Genomic DNA, 19,653 nt, shown 5'->3' with positions numbered 1-19,653 from the left:
TAACATGTTCACAAGTTCCAGAGATTAGAGTGTGGTCATCTTTGGGGCCGTCAGTCTGTCTGCCATAGATCCCTTCTAATCCTCCAGATGTCATCTCCTCAGAGAGGCCTCCATACCACCTAGAACCCTGTCTACCCTGGTTACCTGTTTACCCTGTTTTATTAAATCTGAGAACAGTGTATTTATATTCTAAGTTTATTTTTTATCTAATTGTTCATTTTCTGTCATTTTATTTGTCACTTTCTATCTCCTTCCACTAGAAGATAAGCCCCACTAGAGCGGAAACATGATCAGTCTTCTTCATCTTGCCCCCCAAAACAGAAGAGTTCTCAGCACTTGGTAGACTCTCAGAAGATGTTTGTTGAATGAATCAATCTGTATACAGTCTAAGGAAGCCTTCCTTACCTTAAAACAATATTAATATAAGCCCGTTCCTATTACTATCAATAATGCAAACATTTTTCACTAACGGCAGTTAAACATGCTGTCAATAGATTTTCTGTTGAATTTACATAATGGGTTTCTCCTTGGGACATGGATGAGATCAATAAAGTAAAATACCAGTTGTAAACTGAAGCTGCAGGAAAAAGAAAATATAAGAATTAGACAGAATTCATGCAAACAGTAAATATCTTGCTAAAAAAGAATAGTAATGTTATTTTGATCCAGGCTGTAATCATGATGCTGTGATGAATAACATGTGTCCTCTGCCATGTTCACAATAAATGCTGAGAAAGAATGGAGGAGAGAGAGGTTCTTTTTAATTGAGACAGAGCTTTCCCCAGGCTGTTCCCCAAACATGGTTGTTAGCACTTCAGGAAACTCAAAGAGCTTTTAGAGAAAAGAAATTATCCATTGAGGTAGCATTAAGAACAACTTGATGGAAGGATGGCATTTCTATAAGCAGGTAATTTATAGCTGTGTAATTGTTGTTCATGTGTGCATCCAGGTGATTGATCAAACAAACCCTCAAATGAGTCAGTCAGTCAGGAAATACTTATTGAATACCTGATGCTGGTCAGTACTGAGGCCCTCATATCAAAATGAACCGTATTGAGGAAGAGGAGAGAAGGAAGCTAGAAGGGTTTGGGAAGACTTCCTGGGAGAGGAAAGTTTGGATTGAATTATGTCCCCTCCAGAATTTATATATTGAAGCCCTAATGCTAATGGGACTGTATTTGGTGACAGGGTCTTTAAAGAGGTAATTAGATTAAATGAAGTTGTAAGGGTGGATGCTAATCCAATATGACTGATATCCTTGGTGGGGGGGGGGAGAGAGAGAGAGACCTGGGGTACACATGCATAGAGAGGGAACCATGTGGCCATCAGGAGAAACCAAATCTGCCAACACCTTGAGCTTGGACTTCCAGCCTCCCGAACTGTGAGAAAGCAAATTTCTGTTGTTTACGTCATCTGGTCTGTGGTACTTTCTTATGGTAGCCCGGGTAGACTAATACAAAAAGGAACTTGATCTAAGTCTTGAAGGATGAATAGGGCCATTTCTGGGAAATGGCCATGGTGAAGATCACTAGCCCAGGGTCTGGTTTGGAAAAGCACAAGTGATGAATGAAAGCTATAGAAAGAGTTGGAATGCACATAGTTTGTGGAATTAAAGAGTAGAAAAGAGAACTGAGTGTGAATGGGATATGGGTGGGTCCTTGGGAACTTGTGTGCTGTTATGTCTGGGGTGGGGGGAGGTGATTGTGGAGGATCTTGATATGCAGAGAGAGAAAGTTTGTATTTGATGTAGTAGAAAATATAGGACTTACATTTGGGGTTTTGGTAAGGAGTCAGTTTTAGGAAAATCAGGGAGGATATGAACTGTGGCAGATATGAAATGAAGAGTAAAGTGTGGATCCAAGAACCATCATAAAAAGAAAAAAGAAGCCAGAATTTGGTGATAACCTGGGTGTTAATTGGGAAGATTGAGGAGTTAGGGTTGGATGTTTAATGAGGCTGAGAACTATCCAGATAGTTCTTCATTCTTGCGGTTTCACGAGGATTGGAATGTGTTAGCAACTGAGGTGTGGCATTCTCCCACTCCCACTTATTTCAAAGATTTTTAAATGGAAAGGTTATCCTTTGTTTCCAGAAAACTTTATGATTATTAAGCACTCTCCTTTCTCCTGATACCATAGGTTAACGAGTGTGAAAATCCTAGGTATGATTGAGGTGCCCTTTGTGCCCCACAGAATCCTAGAATGTCCCTTCCTAAGATGCGCTGGTTCTCGGGGAGCAGCACGACCATCTGCCTCACTTGCTACATAAATACAGTTGCTCAGATGATTTATATCTCTAAAATAGTGTATGTTTGCTTTTCTCCCTGCAGGAATTATACATGTTTATTGTAGAAATTTTGGATACTATAGACAAATATGAACGAAAAAATCAAATAATTTATAGTTCTACTGCTCAGGTATAGCTACTGTTAATATGGGAAGTCAAAATAAATAGTTCTGCTTCCTTCCTCCTTTCTTTTCAGTTATTACATGTGGTTATTCAATACGCTAATATTAATGTTATTGGTAACACTGTATGTTTTTTAGAGTCCCTTGTGATTTTCTCTGGGAGTCCCTAGATTGGCATAGGAAATAGTGATTTTTTTCCCAATAAACTTTTGATGGGTGATGTTTGCAGTAGATGGGCAGAGGCTCAGTTTTTCTCTTAGGAAATTGTGGAAACCTCTATGAAATTACATTTGGTAAATTAGAACTGAACTATTACTTCGAAAGTATGTATTTGAGATAGGATGAAAAGGGTTTTTTAGACGTTTAGATGTCTTCCTTGTAAATAGATCACATTCATCATCTTAATTTACTCTTGTATTGAACATATTTTTCCCTATTTCTTTTTTAATGTACAAAGCTTAATTTTAAAGGAGTCAGTCATCTAAAACAGAATGAAATGTAGTTCAGTCTTCTTGGAAATGAAATGTTTAACCACTTGAGATAAAGCAGAAAGGGAGGGTACTTGCCCTCCTTGATTAAGTGGTACTTTACTTTAGATTAGTGAATAGCTTCTAAGAAGGTGCAAATTTTACTCTGTTTTTATTTAATTTCTATGTTGAACTGTTTTTCTAATTTATATTATAAAACTTTCAAATGATCATGAGAAGTGCTTATCATTTGATCTCTATGGCTGAATAATAAATACCTTTTATCTTTCTGATATTGCAGTTGACTCACGTTGACCAGGCAAGCTTCCTGCTGGGTGCCTTTGGAACATCGTTTATTCTTGATGTCCTGCTAAATCAGTAAGTTTTTCTTGAGCTGCACTCACTGTTTTCAGATACACATTGAATCCAGTTTCTTATCCTGCTGTAAAATTTTTTTTCTTAGTATATTTTACTTTGTTTTCTAATATCAGTTAAATACTATATTTAAAACTATTGTATCTACTGACTGTAAGTTATAAAGTCTGGTAAATAACAGAAAATGGGTATCCGCTTGAAATTGAACAACTGTAACAGCTTTAAGAATGTAAAATTGAGGGAAAGATTTACTCCAATATTTTGCATAAAGATATAGATGACCTAAGTTCCTATGAATGACAATAAATTATGAAAATAATATCTTGAGTATTAAAACATCTTTCTTAAGAACAGCAGAAAAGGTAAGTTACCCTTTTTGCTCAGTGAGTCAGGGGACTGGTTGCATGATAGTGTGATTCCAAATAATGCCATTAGATGCTTTGATTTGGGAGTTGAGTTTTGTAAGGTTTAAGGTACTGGAATTATTCTGTAAATACTATATAATTTTGGAAATTGTCATTACCTAGAATTTTAGGTTTGGGATAGTAGAATTTTAAGTTTGGGAGTGGCTTTTGATAAATCACTGGATTTAAGCTCTTCCCTCTGGGTTAGTATCTAAGAAGTCTTACAGGACATTTAGTTGTCTATTCACTTTTTAAGAAAAGCATTAGTATCCCACTTCTTATCCTGGGCAAGCAGGAAGAGACCAGGGCTCTGTCAGCCAGTGTTTCTGAGCTGAGCAGCACTGGACCACAGCTTTGCTGAAATCAGCTATGCAACAACTTAGGAAGAAAGTTTGAGGCCAGGAGGACAGTATGGTAGACCGAGAGTGAGAAGTAGAGCCTAGTTTGTCTACAGTGGGGAATCAGCCAGGTGGAAGACTCTGAGTTAATAAAAAAAAGGATGCAAGAGGCAGTTCTTAGAGCTGTACTATCTGGATAGGTAGCCACTAGCCTGTTGTGGCTGTTTAAATTAAAATTAAATAATTAAAATAAAATAAAAAATTCTGTTTCTTAGTTGCATGAACCGCATTTCAAATGCTCAGTAGCCATGTGTAGTTAGTGGTTACCTTATAGGACAAGGCAGAACATTTCCAACATTGCAGAAAGTTCTGTTGCACAGTGCTGGTTTAGAGATTTCCTTTGAGGAAAGGGCACATGTGCACTGTTAAGATTATTGAGCGAGGTCAATCAGTATTCAGGAGAATTCACTTCTTCCTTTTAGATTTTAGTCTATGTTTAATAGATTAATTTAATAATTAATTTTACTAGTATCCTAATTTTTCTGGAATTTATTTACAAAGTTGTCATCATACCATAGTTATTGTTTTAGTGTTTAAGTTATATATTAGTTTATTTTTTAATTAAGCTGCCTTGTAGGTAGGTACATTTTGTAAGTAGTGCTTCCCTCTCCCCACATTTTTGTTTCACAAACAATTTAAATACTGAAAAGCATGTGTTAGATGGCAGTCTGTTATTTGGATGATCTAACAATGGGAGTGTTTTGTTCTTTGATCATGCACATTTAAAAAATGTAACATAAGTTGTATTTCTACAATACTCATTAAAATAGTTTCTTTCTTATTTTTAAAATTTATGGCTTAGAACATAAATATTAGATGTTTTATACCACACTGTATTTTACCGTAATTTCATAGGGCGTGAATAAGATTGTGTTAATATGATCTGTATCTTATATTCCTGCTTGATGTAAATACCCTAAAATTTACATGTTTGTATGACTCATTTCAGTTTTTCAGCAATTGTAATGTCATAAAGTTTTAAAAAACTCATTATGAAGGAATGCATGCTCCTTTGAAAAATAATGAAAGAGTAGAAAAACAATCTCATATAATTCTACCACTTAGACACTGATTGCCCTGTTTTAAGTTGTAACCCTCTCTGTGCTCACTTTCCCATACACCCTACTACCTATTCTCCCTTGCTTAATTTTTAAAATATTATCACAATTTAATATAAAGGTTGACTCATGAAATTGCCATTTTTGCAGGTCAAAAATTTGATGACCATCATTGTCATATGGTCAACTAATTCTCTGTATTTTAATTTTTAATTTATTAAAAAAATTTTTAAATTTATTATTTTTTTATCTTTTTCCTCCATCTAGAATTTAAGCTCATTGAGGGCTGAGATGTTTTTTCATTTATTGTTGTATCCTTAGCCCAGAATAGGCACTAAATTCTAGGTTGGGAAGTCATATTGACTTAGAAACTAAAGGCTGGAATAGGCCAGGAGACAGAGGAGATGATGGATGAGGGTGGAGGCTGTCAACTGGGGAAGAGTGAAGCAGCAAAAAAGAAAGAGTGCAAATGTTTGGGGCTGGCTTCTAAAAAAGCTGAGCGTACACATCTAGGTATGATTTGGAAAGTCAGGTTCCTAGGTCTCTATTTCAATGACTCCTTTCCATTCCTTCAAATCATGGTTCTGCTAGATACCCGCTGCCTTGTTTTCTGGTTTCTGACATTTGTAATGCCTTGACTTTCAGTACCCCAAAGAAGAAAGGATATTTATTCATTCTGCCCAAGCCATCTCATTTCCTCTGGAGGAATCCAAGCACTATAGTTTTCTGTTCCTGAAGGGGAGACACATATGGCCATACTTATCAGAGCATGAAGCTTAGAATACTAAGGGTGAAGCAAAATTTCTTTCTAGATACTGGCAAGAACCTCCCTTCTTCTTATTGCAGTACAAAGAAGCTCCATTCTTCTTATTGCAGTACAAAGGATAAAATAATAGCATAAATAGAGATTTCCTGGGCTGAGAAATATGCAAAGTTTTTTGTTTTTTGGCCTGGGATCTATATTAAACATAGATGTCAGGTATCTATTTTCTTTATGCTTTATGGTCTAGGATGATTTGATACAAAGGTTTTTTTTCTTATTTTTATGGAGAATGTTTTTATTTCGTGGTTTCACTTTATATATTGTCTAGTGGTTATATTGGTTAAGGAGCAGAAAGATGAAAAATCGATGATGCTCTTTAAGTTTTCCTTCCTTCTTTCCTCCCTCCCTCCCTCGCTCCTTCCCTCCCTCCCTCTGTTCCTTCCTTCCTTTCTTTTTTTTCCTCACTCATATGCTTACTAACATTTATTTAATGTAGTTTGTTGATTGTTTTTTTTTACTTTTTCTTCTTAAAACGATTTTTTTTATTGAGGTATAGCTGATTTACAATATTATAGTCGTTTCAGGTGTACAACATAGTGATTCAAAACTATACTCCATTTAATGTTATTATAAAATAATGACTACACTCCTTGTGCTGTACAGTATATCCTTGTAGATTATTAATTTTATACATAGTCATTTTTACCTCTTAATCCTCTACCCCTGTGTTGCCCCTCCCCGCTTCTTCCCTAGCCCCACTGGAAACCACTAGTTTGTTCTGTATATCTGTGAGTCTGTTTCTGTTTTGACATATTATTGATTCATTTATTTTATTTTCTGGTTCCACATATAAATGACAACATAAAGTATTCGTCTTTGTCTGACTTATTTCACTAAGCATAATACCCTCTAGGTCCATCCATGTTGTGGAAAATGCAAAATTTCATCCTTTGTATCTGGTAGGTTGGTTATGTTTCCCAGTGTTAGAGAAGTGGCCTTTTGTAGGAGATATCTTATACGTTCCAACAGGTCTGCTCACCAGAGCTATGTACTCTAGGGGTTCCCCCTATGTGGGCTGTGTGGGTCCTTCTGTTGTGGTGGGTGGACTACTGTGGACGTGCTGGTCGGCATGGCTGGCCCCCTGTTCAGCTGGTTGTCAGGCCCTGCCTTGTGTGGAGGCTGCTGGCCACTGGTGGGTAGGGCTGCGTAACGACAAGGCTGGCTGTGGAACCGAGCGAGTCCCAGGGCTAGTGCTGGCTCACTGGTGGGTGGAACTGGATCCTGGGGACTCTGACTGAAGGGCCCTGGGGGTCCCAAAGCTAGTGGGTGGGGCTAGATCCCAGGGCCACTGGCTGAGGTGCCCAAGGTGTCCCAAATCTGGAGTTGACCTGTTGCTGGGCAGGGTCTAGTCCTGGGGTCTCTGGCTGCAGGGTCCAGGGCTCCCAGAGCTGGTGTTGGATCACTGTTGGGTGGGGCCAGTTCCTGATACAGCTGGCTGCAGGGTCCAGGGTATCCCGAAGTTGTGTCTCCCTGCTGAAGAATGGGGTCAGATGCTGGGGCAACTGGCTGAAGGCCCCGAGGTGTCTCAGGGTTGGGGCTGGCCTGCTGGTGAGAGGACTGGGCCCTGCCATGGCAGGCTGCAGGGCTACAGTTGTTTGGGGACAGATGTCCACCTGCTGGTGAGTGAGGCTGGTACCAAGGCTAGAACTGGCTGGCTGATGGGCAGGGCTGTAGCCCAGGGGGTTCTGGGATTGGTGCCTGTGCACTGCAGGTGGAGCAGGCTCCCCATGTCTCTAGCTGAAGGACCCTGGGGGGTCCCAGATCTAGTGTTTGCACCCTGGTGTGTGGGGCCACGTCCTGGAATCTCTGATGGATAGGGCTGTATCCAGGATTGGCTATGGGCTCAGCAGGTGTTCAGGCAGCTGGCCTGCTGGTGGTGGGTCTGTGTCCCCTCCCAGCTAGTCGCTTGGCTTGTCTAGTCTCAGTACTGGTGCCTGCAGGCTGGTGAGTGGGGACGGGGCTGGTTCTTGGAGCTAATAAGCTAGAGGGAGGGTTCCAGAATGGTGCCTGCCAGCACCAGTGTCTCCGTGGTAGAACGAGCTCCCCAAAATGGCTGCCGCCCATGTCTCGGTCTCCAGTTTCCTCCTGCCTCTCTGGAACACTTTCCAGTATCAGCAGGTGGGTCTGCCACAGGTTCCTTTCAAATGACTACTTCTGCCCTGAGTCCTAGAGTATGTGAGATTTTGTGTGTACCCTTTAAGAGTGGAGTCTCTATTTCCCACAGCCCTCTGGCTCCCCCAAAAGTAATCCCTGCTGGCCTTTAAAGCCAAACATTCTGGGGACTCATTTTCCTGGCACTGGACCCTTGGGCTGGGGAGCACAATGTAGGGCTCCAACCCCCCACCCCTTGGGAAGAATCCCTGCAGTTATAGCTATTCTCCCGTTTGTGACTCGCCCACCCATTGGTATGGGTCTGGACTCTTTCGCGATTTTGCCCCTCCTGTCTCGCTGTGGTTCCTTCTTTCTCTCTTCAGCCAGAGAAGATCTTTTCTGATAGGCTCTGGTCTTTCACATTGGTAGTTTCTTGTATATAAATTTATTTTCATTTTTTGGCTGCATTGGGTCTTTGTTGCTAGGTGTGGGCTTTCTCTAGTTGCGGCAAGTGGGAGCTACTCTTCATTGCAGTGCGCAGGCTTCTCATTGCAGTGGTTTCTCTTTGTTGTGGAGCATGGGCTCTAGGCATGCACGCTTCAGTAGTTGTGGCATGCAGGCTCAGTAGTTGTGGCTTGTGGGCTCTTGAGCACAGGCTCAGTAGTTGTGGCACACGGGCTTAGTTGCTCCGCAGCTTGTGGAATCTTCCCGGATGAGGGCACGAACCCATGTCCCCTGCATTGGCAGGTGGATTCTTAAACACTGCACCACCAGGGAAGCCCAGTTTCTTGAAAACAGTTGTCATATTGATGTGAGAGACCCTGAGAGAAGGTGAGCGCGGGGTCTTCCTACTCCACCATCTCGGGAACTCTTTAACCTAAGCCTTTTTCCTTATGAAGCAATTTATAGGGCTATGGAACAGGTACAGTTTTTTGTCTTGTTTGAAACTGGAGACAAATTAAGTAAGTCCTTGTGTAGCTGGATTCCAGTTGCAGGATGGATCCAATAATACATATTTTTAGATTGGAAGGAAGGAAAAGTATCATTATATAATATTCCTTCTGAATGTTCAGTAAACAAGGTTATCTGTAACCAAATTATATACTAATTCAACCTTTAGGTTGTAACTTGTACAGGAGGCAGATAAAGACTATGGGATGATTAAAAATGAAAAGCACAGCCAGTTCCTGTGTTATTAAGATTATGAAGGGTGGGAAGCAGTTCTCAACTCCTTCAAGGGGTCACACAGGTGTGAAATTTCACTCTTTGGGACAGATATTGTTAATAAAACCAATCATACGGCCTGGCCTGGTCAAACTAGTCCTGCGGCCACATTGGATCTTTCTAGAGGTCAAGAACTGGTGTTATACTTTATTGTGAAAGATTCCTCAGAAGGAAAAGGCTCAAGAGGGCAGACAGCAGGAGCGAGAAGAACTACAATCCTGCAGCCTGTGGAACGAAAACCACATTCACAGAAAGACAGACAAAATGAAAAGACAGAGGACTGTGTACCAGATGAAGGAACAAGATAAAACTCCAGAAAAACAACTAAATGAAGTGGAGATAGGCAATCTTCCAGAAAAAGAATTTAGAATAATGATAGTGAAGATAATCCAGGACCTTGGAAAAAGAATGGAGGCAAAGATTGAGAAGATGCAAGAAATGTTTAACAAAGACCTAGAAGAATTAAAGAACAAACACAAAGAAGAATTAAAAAACAAACAAACAAAGATGAACAATACAATAACTGAAATGAAAAATACACTAGAAGGAATCAATAGCAGAATAACTGAGGCAGAAGAATGGATAAGTGACCTGGAAGACAGAATGGTGGAATTCACTGCCATGGAACAGAATAAAAAAAAAAAAAGGAAATGAAGACAGTCTAAGGGACCTCTCAGACAACATTAAACGAAACAACATTTGCATTATAGGGGTCCCAGAGGAGAATAGAGAGAGAAAGGACCAGAGAAAATCTTTGAAGAGATTATAGTTGAAAACTTCCCTGAAATGGGAAAGGAAATAGCCACCCAAGTCCAGGAAGTGCAGAGAGTCCCAGGCAGGATAAACCCAAGGAGAAACACGCCTAGACACATAGTAATCAAATTGACAAAAAATAAAGACTAAGAAAAATTATTAAAAACAACAAGGGAAAAATGACAAATAACATACAAGGGAACTCCCATAAGGTTAACAGCAGAAATTCTACAAGCCAGAGATAGTGGCATGATATATTTAAGGTGATGAAAGGGGAGAACCTACAGCCAAGATTACTCTACCCAGCAAGGTTCTCATTCAGATTCGTTGGCGAAATCAAAAGCTTTACAGACAAGCAAAAGCTAAAAGAATTCAGCACCACCAAACTAGCTCTACAACAAATGCTAAGAGAACTACTCTAAGTGGGAAACACAGAGAAGAAAAGGATCTACAAAAACAAACCCAAAACAATTAAGAAAATGGTCATAGGAACATACATATAGATAATTACCTTAAACATGAATGGATTAAATGCTCCAACAAAAAGACACAGGCTCTCTGAATGGATACAAAAACAAGACCCATATATATGCTGTCTACAAAAGACCCACTTCAGACCTAGGGACACATACAGACTGAAAGTGAGGGGATGGAAAAAGATATTCATGCAAATGGAAATCAAAAGAAAGCTGGAGTAGCCATACTCGTATCAGGTAAAATAGACTTTAAAATAAAGAATGTTACAAGAGACAAGGAAGGACACTACATAATGATCAAGGGATCAATCCAAGAAGAAGTTATGACAATTATAAATATATATGCACCCAACATAGGAGCACCTCAACACATAAGACAAATGCTAAGAGCCATAATAGAGGAAATCAACACTAACACAATAATAGTGGGGGACTTTAACACCTCACTTACACCAATGGACAGATCATCCAAACAGAAGATTAATAAGTAAACACAAGCTTTAAGTGACACAGTGGACCAGGTAGATTTAATTGATATTTATAGGACATTCCATCCGAAAACAGCAGATTACACTTTCTTCTCAAGTGCACATGGAACATTCTCTGGAATAGATCACATCTTGGGTCACAAATCAAGCCTTGGTAAATTTAAGAAAACTGAAATCATATCAAGCATATTTTCCGACCACAACGCTATGAGATTAGGAATCAATTACAGGGAAAAAACCGTAAAAAAACACAAACACATGGAGGCTAATTAATACGTTACTAAATAACCAAGAGATCACTGAAGAAATCAAAGAGGAAGTCAAAAAACACCTAGAGACAAATGACAACAAAGATATGATGATCCAAGACCTATGGGATGCAGCAACAGCAGTTCTAAGAGGGAAGTTTATAGCAATACAAGCCTACCTGAAGAAACAAGAAAAATCTCAAAAAACGATCTAACCTTACACCTAAAGGAAATAGAGAAACAAGAACAAACAAAACCCAAAGTTAGTAGAAGGAAAGAAATCATAAAGATCAGAGCAGAAATAAATGAACTAGAAACCAAGAAAACAATAGCAAAGATCAATAAAACTAAAAGCTGATTCTCTGAGAAGATAAACAAAATTGATAAACCATTCGCCAGACTCATCAAGAAAAAGAGGGAGAGGACTTAAATCAATAAAATTAGAAATGAAAAAGAAGTTACAACAGACACTGCAGAAGTACAAAGCATCCTAAGAGACCACTACAAGCAACTCTATGCCAATAAAATGGACAACCTGGAAGAAATGGCAAATTCTTAGAAAAGTATAACCTTCCAAGACTGAACCAGGAAGAAGTAGAAAATATGAACAGACTGATCACAAGTAATGAAAGTGAAACTGTGATTAAAAATCTTCCAACAGGGCTTCCCTGGTGGCGCAGTGGTTGAGAATCTGCCTGCTAATGCAGGGGACATGGGTTTGAGCCCTGGTCTGGGAGGATCCCACATGCCACGGAGGAACTAGGCCCGTGAGCCACAACTACTGAGCCTGCGCATCTGTAGCCTGTGCTCCACAACAAGAGAGTCCGCGATAGTGAGAGGCCCGTGCACTGCGATGAAGAGTGGCCCCCGCTGGCCACAACTAGAGAAAGCCCTCACACAGAAATGAAGACCCAACACAGCAAAAATAAATAAATTAATTAATAAACTCCTACCCCCAACATCTTCTTAAAAAAAAAAAATAATCTTCCAACAAACAGAAGTCCAGGACCAGGTGGTTTCACAGGCGAGAAGAGTTAACACCTGTCCTTCTCAAACTTTCAAAAAATTGCAGAGGAAGGAACACTCCTAAACTCATTCTACGAGGCCACCATCACCCTGATACCAAAACCAGACAAAGATACTACAAAAAAAAGAAAATTACAGGCCAATATCACTGATGAATATAGATGCAAAAACCCTCAACAAAATACTACCAAACAGATTCCAGCAACACATTAAAAGGATCATACACCATGATCAAGTGGGATTTATCCCAGTGATGCAAGGGTTCTTCAATATATGCAAGTCAATCAATGTGATACACCATATTAACAAATTGAAGAACAAAAACTATATGATCATCTCAATAGATGCAGAAAAAGCTTTTGACAAAATTCAACACCATTTATGATAAAAACTCTCCAGAAAGTGGGAATAGAGGGAACCTACCTCAACATAATGAAGGCCATATATGACAGACCCACAGCAAACATCATTCTCAATGGTGAAAAACTGAAAGCATTTCCTCTAAGATCAGGAACAAGACAAGGATGTCCACTCTCACCACTATTATTCAACAAAGTTTTGGAAGTCCTAGCCATGGCAATCAGGGAAGAAAAAGAAAATAATATAAATTGGAAAAGAAATAAAACTGTCACTGTTTGCAGATGACATGATACTATTCATAGATAACCCTAAAGATGTCACCGGAAAACTACTAGAGCTAATCAATGAATTTGGTAAAGTTGCAGGATACAAAATTAATGCACAGATATCTCTTGCATTCCTGTACACTAACAATGAAAGATATGAAAGAGAAATTAAGGAAACAATCCCATTCACCATGGCAACAAAAAATTAAAATACCTAGGAATAAACCTAGCTGAGGAGGTAAAAGACCTGTACTCAGAAAACTATAAGACACTGGTGAAAGAAATCAAAGATGACACAAACAGATGGAGAGATATACCATGTTCTTGGATTGGAAGAATCAATATTGTGAAAATGACTGTACTACCCAAAGCAATCTACAGATTCAATGCAATCCCTATCAAATTACCAATGAGATTTTTTACAGAACTAGAAAAAAAAATCATAAAATTTGTATGGAGACACAAAAGACCCCAAAGAGCCAAAGCAATCTTGAGGGAAAAAAACAGAGCTGGAGGAATCAGACTCCCCAACTTTAAACTATACTACAAGGCTACAGTAATCAAGACTATATGGTACTGGCACAAAAACCTGAATATAGATGAATGGAAACGGATAGAAAGCCTAGAGATAAACCCACGCACCTATGGTCAACTAATCTATGACAAAGGAGGCAAGGATATACAATGGAGAAGACAGTCTCTTCAATAAGTGGTGCTGGGAAAACTGGACAGCTACATGTAAAAGAATGAAATTAGAACACTCCCTAACACCATACACAAAAATAAACTCTAAATGGATTAAAGACCTAAGTGTAAGACCAGACACTATAAAACTGTTAGAGGAAAACATAGGAAGAACACTCTTTGACATAAATCACAGCAAGATCTTTTTGACCCACCTCCTAGAGTAATGGAAATAAAAAGAAAAATAAACAAATCTGACCTAATGAAACTTAAAAGCTTTTGCACAGCAAAGGAAACTATAAACAAGACGGGAAGAGAACTCTCAGAATGGGAGACAACATTTGCAAATGAATCAATGGACTAAGGATTAATCTCCAAAATATATAAACAGCTCATGCAGCTCAATATTAAAAAAACAAACAACCCCATCCAAAAATGGGCAGAAGACCTAAATAGACATTTCTCCAAAGAAGACATACAGATGGCCAAGAGGCACATGAAAAGCTGCTCAGCATCACTAATTGTTAGAGAAATGCAAATCAAAACTACAGTGAGGTATCACCTCACACTGGTTAGAATGGGCATCATCAGAAAATCTATAAACAACAAATGCTGAAGAGGGTGTGGATTGTTGGTGGGAATCTGAATTGATACAGCCACTATGGAGAACGGTATGGAGGTTCCTTAAAAAACTAAAAATAGAATTACCATACGATCCAGCAATCCCACTGCTGGGCATATACTCAGAGAAAACCATAATTCCAAAAGACGCATGCACCCTAATGTTCATTGCAGCACTATTTAAAATAGCCAGTCATGGAAGCAATCTAAATGCCCATCAACAGACGAATGCATAAAGACGATGGGGTACATATATACAATGGAATATTACTCAGCCATAAGAAGGAATGAAATTGGGTCATTTGTAGAGATGTGGGTGGACCTAGAGACTGTCATACAGAGTGAAGTAAGAAAGAGAAAAACAAATATATTAATGCCTATATGTGGAATCTAGAAAAATGGTACAGATGAACCACTTTGCAAGGCAGAAATAGAGACACAGATGTAGAGGTCAAATGTATGGACACCAAGGGGGGAAAGTTGGGGGGTTGTGGTGGTGGGAAGAATTGGGAGGTTGGGATTTACATATATACACTAATATGTATAAAATAGATAACTAATAAGAACCTGCTCTATAAAAAAAAAGAAAAAAAAAGATAAGGGTCAATAAAGATATTTAACTCTATTATTGAAGTAATTCAGGCCAGGTCTGTTCCTGTAACTCTCTCCTGTCTTCTTCACGAAGTGGATAATTAAACTGCCCAAAGTAATGCAAGAATATTGAAAAAATTTCTTTTCAGAACTCCTTGATTTTTTTACAACTGGTGACCTGACAGAAATAAACCACATATACACATACACACACCCCACACAACACACCATGCAAAGAAGCAAATACTCCACGTGGACTGTAGTTGGTTGTTTTAGAATGTGAAACACATACGCTAAAGAGAGAACCCATCTTTTTTTGTCAATAATTTATAAAAATATTTATTTTATATTGAAGTATGGTTGATTAACAGTGTTGATTATCTACTTTAAATATAGTTGTGTGTATGTGGAAGGGATTCCGCTGTCCAGCTATCAGATCTTGAGATGATCCAATGCTTAAATTTTGGCATTTTAAAAAATAGATTTTTTCACTTTCATCTTATTTCAATAACAACAAAAATAGTTTCTCTCACTCTGTGATTCTTATATCAGTCTCTTTTTTTTCCCTACTTCACGGGGGCACAGGGATGTAGGGAGGGCATCCAGGGACTCAAACGTGACAGCTGTTGGGAGATGGGTTGCCCGTGCAGATGGGAGGTGATGTAGAGCCAGGGGTGGGAGATGAGGATGGGTGGGAGGAGAAGCAGGAACCAGGTCAGACAAGGAACACCCAAATTCTATTCAAATGAGCAAGTCCATCTTGTCTTCTTTCATTTAGGGAATCATCTGCCAATTAGTCAGCTTTCGCTTGCTTTCCACTGGGACTCTTGAATTTGCAAGGAAAGTAGGAATCACAATAGGTAAAAGGCAGGGAATGAATTCAGTTGGAATCGAAGGTTAAGTTTGGAAGAGTCTCATTTACTTAACCATGCCCTATTTTCAATGGGGTAAATAAAATGCTTACAGTGTAGATAAAAATAAGTGACGAGGATAAGATTATAATTAAAAATGATGATGTTATGTGACGATAATGAAAAGCATGAGATCTTTCACTGTTATTAATGAATCTGTAACTATCTTGCTGTTTAAATTCATTATGGTATTTGTTTATACGTACGTTTAATACAAAATTTTTGTATAGAGCACAAATCTGTGTTAAATAGTTATTATCAATAATCATCCTTATCTTCATTTTATGCACACATATGTGTATATAAACATGTGTGCACATGTGTTTATACACAAGGCACACACATGTATGTACATAATGCATATGAATGCAGACACACGTGTACATACATACATATATATGTATACATATATATTCATTTCTTAAGCCTCTAGTAATTTCTAAGAGTTCTTCTACACCCTGAGGTCTCAGGACAAACAAGGAAATAAGTACCCTAGTCTTAGGGAGTTTGCATTCTAGTCAGAAAAACAATGAACATGTAAACAAAGAATTTCAGAGTGATAGTGCCATTAATAGCAAGTGCCTGATATGGAGGTGAGGGTGCTATTTGAGCAGTGGTTGTCAGGGACAGGCCATCTCTGAGGAGATGACTTTTGACTGAAGGGGCAGAGAGAACAGCAGGTGTCAAGGCCCTGAGGCAGGAACAAACAGTATATTTGAGACACAGGAAGATGGCTTAGGAGGTTGGAATGGAGCCAAGAGGTTATTAAATGAGGTTGGAAAGGTAAAAGGGCCCAAATCATGTAGAAAGTTAGAAGGATCCTCTTAGGCCACAGGAAAGACTTTGGATAACAGTCTAAGCAGAGGTAACTGGTATTTTCTGCACCATAAGTTGCATTATTCATTCTTTTCTGCACTGACTTATGATCCTTTATTCATTGTATTTACTCATTGTGTATTTTAATGTCTTCTCAAAGCAATCTCTTGTAAAGATCTATTCATTAGTTATTGGGCCTAGTACCACCATACTATTTATTGTAGCTATATAACTGTTTCAGTATCTAGCATGGAAAACTCTCTTGTTATTTTAGTTTCATTTTGCAAAATTTCTTAGATATTTTTGCCTTTTCTTAGGTGGACATTTAGGGTAATTTTGTCACTTTCTTTTTGGAATTTTAATTGGACTGTCACTAAACCTATAATTTAATTTGAGAAAAGTCCACCTTTTATGGTACTAAGTCCTTCCATCAGTATCGTGGTTGTTGTTGGGTTTTTTTAATTTAAGCAACTTTTTTCTGTCTATCGATAAAATTTAGTACTTTGGTTTTTGTAGGTCCTGCACATTTTATGTAGAACATATTCATGGGAATTGTATTTTTTTTGTTGCTACTGTGGATATTTTTTCCATCATATTTTATAATTAATTATTGGTGTCATTCTTAATATTGCTAATGATTTTTCATTGTTTCTTTTGGGTTTTCTAGTTTGACAATAACATGACTGGAAAATCATGAGAGCTTTATTTTTCTTTTCAAGATGATACTTCTTATTACTATTGTGCAGCTTAGTGCGTTTTCTAGAAGTTCCTGAACTCTATTATTTGATGATAATAGCATTTTTGTCTTGGTCCTTTTGGTAATAGGAAAATCTCTAGAATTTATTGTTAAGTAGGATGTCGATTCTTGATTTTTGAGAGCTAGTCGTTGTGTAGTTTATCTAATTTAACTAGTCTTTAGCTAGTTAAACCAGCATCCTATATCTTGTTTAAATTTTCTCTTTTTTTTAAAGGAATGGGTATTAGATTTTATTGAATGCCTTTTTAATCAATGCAAGTGAACATATGGATTTTCTTATTTGACTTATTGTGATTTAGTACAGTAATGTTTCCTGTTATTAGAAATTATTCTTGTCTCTAGAGGATAAACTCTATATCGTTACGTTGGATAACTCGTTGTTCTTGGCCTCTCTCCTTGTGATTATCAAATGGAATCACACCTCCTGTTTTTATCTAAATTACTATGGCACAAGTCCCAGCTGGCCTTACTTCTGTAAATTACCTCCATCTCCAAGTGTTTTTTTCCCTCAACTGTTTGTGAGGTTTGTTCTCCAGTCTTTTATCTTGCCCTCCGGTACATCCCCGGCATTGACCCTCATGACAGCTGCGCTGCTGGGCACAGCTGTCCTCCACCAGTGATGGCTGCTTATATCTGCCAGGAGTGGTCCCGCTAAGAACCCACAAGTCCAAACCCATCCACAAGCCTTCTTGAAGAGGTCATTGATACCACTGGGAGCACGCAGACATATCCTCTGCTCAGAGCCAGGCAGAGAAAAGGGAAGGTCCTTACTTTTCCCGGTCCAAGGTACCTTACATTTTCTTTCAAGGTGAAAAGCAATGGGGACATCCACTCTCAGAAGGTGAAACTGAACCCCTGCTTTCAGAGTTATGATCTGACTTGACTCCCATGGCTTGACAATACCTTTCCCAAAGGATGGCTTATTTAACTTCAAACAATATCCCGTGTGGGGTGCCTATAGCTCAGAGCACCAAATACATTTCCTTGTCACAGTTGTTCCTCCTGCATGAAGTGAAGAAAAGATCAGGATTGCACAGCCTTCCTACTTTAACTCGGGCCCCTAATTTCCTCTGATCCAGTGCTTAGACAAGGACAGACAGTTTTTGGGAGTGGAGCAGTCTGACAAGCAACAGACCTGTAGTGGCTTAACTCTGCAATTAACACCTTGAGGTGAGTGTAATTGTTTTTCTCTACTGGTTCAAGCTTTCCCCACAGTTCAGACAACTCTGAGGGTTTTCTAGGGGGACCTGCCCCTCCAAAAAGGGAAGGTTGCCCAATCACAAATTCTAGTTTTCATTTTAGAATGCTGCAACTGACTTTAAGGAGTTTTATAGCTTAAAATTATAAGATCCAGGCTCTTTAGGTACCCCATTACTAGCTACTAAAATAATTTTGCTGTTACATTATTTAGAATTTTTGCATCAGCAGTCATAAATGAGATTGGCATTAGTCTTTTTTTTTTCTTTTTTGGTATCAGAGTTAAAAAGCTGTAAAAAATGGTATTTTTCACTTACAAAAAATTCCCTGAAACATTATCTTGTGTGTATAGGACTCATACATATATATTTTAATGTTTAAAAGTCCTTATCTTTATCCTGACTGGTCCTGTAACACTTTCAATAGATAAGACATTGATAAGCTATTTTTTGATGGGTATTGATGTATTCATCTACTTCTTGTTAAGCCAACTTTGGGAAATTGCATTTTCCCAAAGAATTTTCCACATCATTGAGCACGGCTTATGGGATCTTAGTTCCCCAACCAGAGATTGAACCTGGGCCCCTGGCAGTGGAAGTGTGGAGTAGCCACTGGGAAGCCAGGGAATTCCCCACACATGCTTTCTAGAAAATAATTTCTAAAATTTCTTCTGTACCTATTATTATATCTTCTTTGCCAGTGCTACTTTTATTTGTGCTTATCAAATATAACCCGATATGCACAAACTTTTAGAAACATTTATTGCATAAAATTAAAGACTTTTCATTAAAATTTTTTATTGAGGGACTTTGCTGGTGGCTCAGTGGTTAAGAATCTGCCTGCCAATGTAGGGGACACGGGTTCGAGCCCCGGTCTGGGAAGATCCCACATGCCGCGGAGCAGCTAAGCCCGTGTGCCACAACTACTGAGCCTGCACTCTAGAGCCCATGAGCCACAACTACTGAAGCCCTCGTGTCACAGCTACTGAAGCCCACACGCCTAGAGCCCGTGCTCTGCAAGGGAAGCCACCGCAATGAGAAGGCTGCGCACCACAATGAAGAGTAGCTTGTGCTCGCCACAACTAGAGAAAGCCCGTGCACAGCAACGAAGACCCAACACAGCCAAAAATAAATAAATTTATTTTAAAAAAAAAAAGCTTAAAAAATTTTTGTTGAGGTATTTTTACTTGTCATAAAATTCATCCATTCCAC

General features: G+C 38.8%; 1 protein-coding gene across 21 annotated transcripts in view; it reads left to right on the top strand.

Annotated features, from left to right (window-relative positions):
• ADAM22 (ADAM metallopeptidase domain 22) overlaps positions 1-19,653 on the top strand; it is a 243,043-nt gene that overhangs the window by 35,225 nt on the left and 188,165 nt on the right. For all 21 annotated transcript variants that reach the window (XM_067746498.1, XM_067746497.1, XM_067746505.1 and 18 more), the window contains exon 3: positions 3,177-3,253. In XM_067746498.1, the coding sequence (XP_067602599.1) occupies positions 3,177-3,253 (77 nt within the window). The remainder of the gene's footprint in view (positions 1-3,176; positions 3,254-19,653) is intronic.

The sequence above is a fragment of the Pseudorca crassidens genome, chromosome 8 (genome assembly GCF_039906515.1).
Source record: "Pseudorca crassidens isolate mPseCra1 chromosome 8, mPseCra1.hap1, whole genome shotgun sequence".
NCBI lineage: Eukaryota > Metazoa > Chordata > Mammalia > Artiodactyla > Delphinidae > Pseudorca > Pseudorca crassidens.
This window is presented reverse-complemented; position numbering and strand designations above follow the sequence as displayed.